The sequence below is a fragment of the Austrofundulus limnaeus genome, unplaced genomic scaffold (genome assembly GCF_001266775.1).
Source record: "Austrofundulus limnaeus strain Quisiro unplaced genomic scaffold, Austrofundulus_limnaeus-1.0 Scaffold9, whole genome shotgun sequence".
Lineage (NCBI taxonomy): Eukaryota > Metazoa > Chordata > Actinopteri > Cyprinodontiformes > Rivulidae > Austrofundulus > Austrofundulus limnaeus.
In genome coordinates, this window is record NW_013952411.1 from 2,511,521 (window position 1) to 2,517,402 (window position 5,882).

Genomic DNA, 5,882 nt, shown 5'->3' on the forward strand with positions numbered 1-5,882 from the left:
ATTTTGAGCTGCTGATACGATAATTCAACATTTCCCACCTGGCAACACTGTTGCTCAGTCCAGTCCAGTCCAGTCTGGAGAGAGTCCTCCAGTGGACAGCTAGCAGGAAGCTAACACAGCAGGTGTGTGTGTGTGTGTGTGCGTGTTTGTGTTATATGAAATGTTTTTCTGCGATTTTGTCATGAGTTTCATGCAAAAGTAAAAACTTGTTAGAGTGTATATTACAGCGAAGCCGAGTGACGAGCGCCGCCTTATAATCATTACGTTTTCAGTTCACTAACGTCGGGGAAAACGATCCAAACCATACAAGTATCAATTTAAAGCCCAGACTCTGCTCTTTCCAACAATATAAATGTCACAGCTCTAYGTGAAAAATTCACGGATCAAGCAGCCACAGATTTGCGAAAAAACTAAATTATGGAACCATAAACACGAACGTCTTTCCTTTGTTTTTATGGCTTTAATCCACTTTGGAGTGATTTTTTTTCCACTTGGGTGGACCTGTACGTCTCCTGTGTTAATGTTGGTACATGTTAAATGCTAATTCTGTACTGTGAAGATCATTAAGAGTCGTTGTCGGGTGAAAAAATTATTTCGCTAACACTGTGTTTGCCATGAACCAGAAGTGCTGGGAGTGGCATCCAGTGCTGGGCCGGATGTCTGTGGCATATAGGCAATTGTCATGTGACATTTTAGTAATTTAATCAATAGTATTCTTGCCACAATACAACACACACTATTTTGGATGATTGCTTAAGTACTGAAATGCCATTTGAAAACACATTTTGGCTATTTTCAAAGTGGTTTCCTTTGAAATTATAATCTCTATGCTGTACTGACTAATTATTTACGTGTTCGATGTCAAAGGAAATTGAGGAAGAAGAGAGACAAAAAGAAAGTAAGAAAATGTCATCAAAATGATAATAGATGGCATTTTTTAAGTGTAAGGTACATCTGTGCCTGAACAAGGACAGAAACTGTATTTGTGCCTACCACGAAGTGAAATAAATGGCTGTAAAAAGCTCATTGTAAAAAAAAATAACAAAGAAGTAAACTTCCTAGAGTGTACTAAACTTGTTAAAAGTTATGGGCAAAACTGTTTTTTTTTTTTTCTTAATTTAACTTTGTTGTGAGTAAAATGTTACCAAATCAGCCCAGTGTCAGATTTGATACAAAAAAAATATATCATAAACAAAGTGATGGGGCAAAAAAAAAAAAAATTGGATTTTGTTTAAATGCCCAATAAACATTTCGGTTCTAAAAAATGTGAATTTTCTGACTGTTTTTTAAAGGGTTAGGCTTTTTAACAGTCATCCCTGAAATTCCTTAAAAGCCTTTTGACGCCATTTTTGGGTGTCAAGTTAAAGGTAAGAGCCGAAGGAAGTTGTTTAACACCCTGATTTAAAAAAATAAATAATAGCCCCCGGTAGCGTCTAGAATCATCTGGAAATGTCTAAAGGCAGAACCTGTGTGGTTTTTGCCCACTGGTGGAACAAAGACTGTGAAAGGGCTAACGTCTTAAAATTAAGTTGTCTGAATGTTTCCTCCTGTTATTCACTGTAATCCACTTTAATTAAACACTAAATATAAATGTGAAAAGCTGAGAAAAAAAAGTGTCATCCTTATTGCTTTGATTTTTGCAGGTTTGTAGATTTTTATTCACTCAGCTAACAGAYTTTAAACAAACATATGCATGATTATTCAAATAAACAGCACGAACAATAACGCTCATAAAAATGTTTTAAGAATATCACATTGACATCAAATGCTTATTAAAAATATTACTAAAGACTTAAAATTTGTCTTTCCATAAACAAACTTTTTTTGCCTTTCGAAATTGTAGCAACCTTAAAATATTGTTTGAACCACTTTAAAATACTTTGTGATTATTGACATGGTAGATTGTAAACAAATATACTAACACTGTCAGCAGTACACTGCCACAGAAAGCAAAATGCTGCAAGTTTTATTGGTTACATCTTCAGAATSGAACACAAAATTAATAAAAACACCACAAAAATATTAATAAATACTTAAATAGTTTCTTACATAAACATGGTCATTTTCTTTTGGCAGAAAGGGCTATTGCATTTGGCTTTTAAATAGTGCAATATATTTCCTATTTTACTGTCAGACATCAGAGATTTGTGCTTCGGTGGGTCACATTTAAAAACCCGTCTGGATTCAGAACAATTCAGAGTAACAGCACGACAGAAGTTGGAGCAAATCGTTCTCGAGAAGATCAGTTACGAGCGGTCGGGTTTCACATTTATCCACTCGCACGCAGATTCGCAAGACAAAAGTTTGAAGGAATGAAAATTCAGAATGCTGACTTGTTTCCTGACACTCAGAGGAAACAGTGAAAATACTCAACACGATGTGTTATTTCTTCCTCTTGTATTGCTCAATGATATTCTAGAATGATAAAAAAAAATACCAAGAAGATGTAAAACTAGCAGGTATAAAGTGCTGTAAATATTATGCAATGACCTATTTCTAAAACCTTTGCACTTGATGCTGACAAATATTCTTACAGCAAAGCAAACAGATGAAATACAGTCAATAATAAAAAAAAAACTTTTTAGTAGAATGGCTTATTTCATTATATTTATATATGTATAAAATTGTGCAAATTTAATGTAGCATTTGAATAAACTAAATCAAATAACAAAAAAGCACATTTTCTTCTGTTTTTTAATGTAAAGAAATATGCATAATTAGTTATTTAACTCTAAAGGTGCTGGTAAGTGTTATATTGTTGTCAAACTAATTTTGTGCTTAAAAAGATTTTTGTGTTTTGATGACACTTTTATCAAATGACTAAGTTTTTTTTTCCTAATCACTGGCGTTCCAGGTATTTCCAAATGAACCTTTTGACATCTCATCTGTGATGTTGATAACTGGGATTCCTCTGTAAAAAACAAAAACCAGAATATAGTTTATTATGCACAAAACTACAATTTCATTCACTAAATAGATTCTGTCCTTGCAGAGTTACTTACGTATACCCGCCTAACGGCAGCTGCACTACTCCTTCATCCTCTGCGAGTATGCTCTGCTCTTCTTCCTGAAGACGAAGGATGGGTAAGATTTAAACAAACTGAATGCAACCCATCTGCACATGAACGCAGTGTTGGGTTACGGGGTTGAGCATCACCTCCTCTGCATCTTCAAGCTTTTTCTTCTTGCTCTCTGGCATGAGATCATCCAGCCAGCTCAACTCTCTTTTGGTGAAAATACAGTCCATTAGTTTCCTGATGAACACCAGAGCCAACACCTGCAGAAAGAAAGCAAACAAAATCCACAAACAGGGATGTGCTTTGCAGCTAAACACAAAAAAGAAGGAAATTTATGTTTATTGGATAATGTATATGTTGTAACAATGCTTCTTGGCAATTAATCTTATACCACTGGGAAGTCTGTTAATTTCCCTTTTAAATGGTGCCGCATTTGTAAGGAACATGCATTTGTGGGATGCATATGGCTTGTACCGAATCTTCTCTGCTAATTTTGCTGTTGCTATTGACATTTGTTTTGAGCTTCGGATACCCTCACACTGCAAAAAATGTCTATCTAACCATAATTAAAAATCTTATATCCAGCCAAAAAGTCTTTTTGATCTTGTTTTGAGACTGATTTACTAAACAAGAACGGATTGTGTAAGAATAATAATCTTGTTTTCAGAATGTGTAAGATTATTTGTCTTGTTAGTCTGAAAATTTGACTCAAATTCAGTCAAAAATTTCTGCCARTGGAGTAAGAAAATTTTACTTGGTAAGAWTCTTGAAATAAGAAAAAACTGAGTCAAATCAAGTATTTCAAGAATCTTACCAAGTAAAATTTTCTTACTCCATTGGCAGAAATTTTTGACTGAATTTGAGTCAAAATTTTCAGACTAACAAGACAAATAATCTTACACATTCTGAAAACAAGATTATTATTCTTACACAATCAGTTCTTGTTTAGTAAATCTGTGTCCAAACAAGATCAAAAAGGATTTTTGGCTGGATATAAGATTTTAAAACTTGGTTAGATGGACAGTTTTTGCAGTGCAGGTGCAGCCAATCAGGTGCCCACTAAAAGATTTATTGCCAAGAAGCATTGTTACAAAAAAATAGTGATAATAATCAACCAAACACAAATATCCTTACTTTTTGTGCCAAGTATCGACGAGTTTATTATTAAAAAGATAAATAGTGATATGAAACAGAACTTTTGACTGACATGAGCTGTTTTAACAAGTTTGGGGTTTTTTATGCAGAAAAAGTGAAAAGTGTGAGTTACACCAAAATGTAACGAGAAACCTAAATTATGTGTAGCCCTACACTAAAAACTATATGTTAAAGTAGAAAAAAACTATTGAAAAACTGTCTGCTGTGACTCAGCTTCGTTTTATTGACACTTTATTTGAAACTAAATGAATTACAGAGCAAAAACAAAACAATATTTAAAATTAAGAGAATAGGGAAATCAAAGCTAGTTTAAAATCTGTGTTGTGATTAGAAGCAAAAAAAAAGAGGTCCTTTGTAGTTAATGTAGAGTAGACCATGCCTTGAGAGGTAAAATAAGAAAGAAAAGGGGAATTCTGAAGTTGTTCAGTTGGAACTCTTTCTCAGTAGACCGGACAGCTTTGACCCCTCTGAGGTTTTACCAAAGGCAGACATAATGAAGGTGAAAGGGGAGGAGTGTGTGAGGACATCTGCGTTTTGTACTGTTGTGCAGGGTTTAATTTGACTTTAGAGTATTTTTCCTAAAAAAATATTTCTATATAATTCTACATTGGGAAAAAAAAGTTTAAGCACTACTTTACTCTAAACTTAGACTGGAGTATTTAGGGTATTTCCTGGAATGATTTTTATTTTTACCCATCAAACGGATGGGTGTGGATTTTTGGATTAAAGGAAAGCTTAGATATTGGTATGAAGGTGGCGGAAACATCTGGATATAGAAGAGATTTATTTAAAATTAACCTAAAACCCTGTGTTACATAACCAGTGAATGCGCGTTAAACCTAATCAAATGTAACAGAAAGAACCTCAACACTTTTCTCATCATAAACCTGCTCACACTTTTACACTGTTTGTGCTCTTGTACACAGTGATGTCACAACAATAATCACTCACCATCATCGGGAAGACAATGGCAGCCCTCGAGGTCTTGATGACCCACAGCAGAACCAGACAGCTGAGCTGGATGATGGTGAAGAGATGCACCTTCCTCAAGGGGACGTGTCGTAAGTAGATGAAGTCTGGCTGATGTTTGGCTGGCATGCCGAACAACGTGAGACGATCAAAAAACTGCCAGGAATAGAAGATAAAACAACTCTTAGAGTGCATTCGTTATTTTGTAAATCAAACACAATAATGCTAAATAAAGCAGCAAGTAGAGCACAACCATGTTACAGTAATGGTACAAAAACAAACTAACTGGAAAAAGTCGAAAAGTTGCAACACAGATTATAACTAAGTTACTCTGTTACAGCTGAAAGTAAATATATTTTCAGGAAAATGCTCGATTGCTATTTTTACTCTAAAAATAATTAGTTTGTAGTTATTCATTTGTAGTTTCAAATTTTTTACACAAGAGGGCAGTGAAGCAACATGTTTCAGTGCTTGTTCACACAAACAGCTAAATTTCAAGCATATTGTAAAAGATTAAATAAATACATTAAAGCAAATTATTCACTCAGAATGATTGTTTATTATTTACAACAACATATTTTAGTTTCAGTTTTACTAAAAGGTGTTTTATGTTTGTTTTGACGATGATTGATTAGTTTGTAGTTCTGCCTTTTGACCACAAGAGGGCAGAAAATAAATATATAACAGATCAAAACAATTAACAGTAAAAAATAAATAAATAAATAAATAAATAAATAAAGT

The 5,882-nt window shown here is 33.9% G+C and overlaps 1 protein-coding gene across 1 annotated transcript in view; it reads right to left on the minus strand.

Moving 5' to 3' along the window:
• Positions 1–1,646: 1,646 nt before the first annotated feature.
• The window catches only part of slc4a10b (solute carrier family 4 member 10b), a gene marked incomplete at its 5' end in the record, with an annotated part of 33,124 nt that continues 28,888 nt past the window's right edge, over positions 1,647–5,882 (minus strand). The window contains 4 exon segments of the mRNA XM_014001505.1: positions 1,647–2,911; positions 3,003–3,067; positions 3,158–3,277; positions 5,124–5,297. Coding sequence (XP_013856959.1) covers positions 2,836–2,911; positions 3,003–3,067; positions 3,158–3,277; positions 5,124–5,297 — 435 coding nt within the window.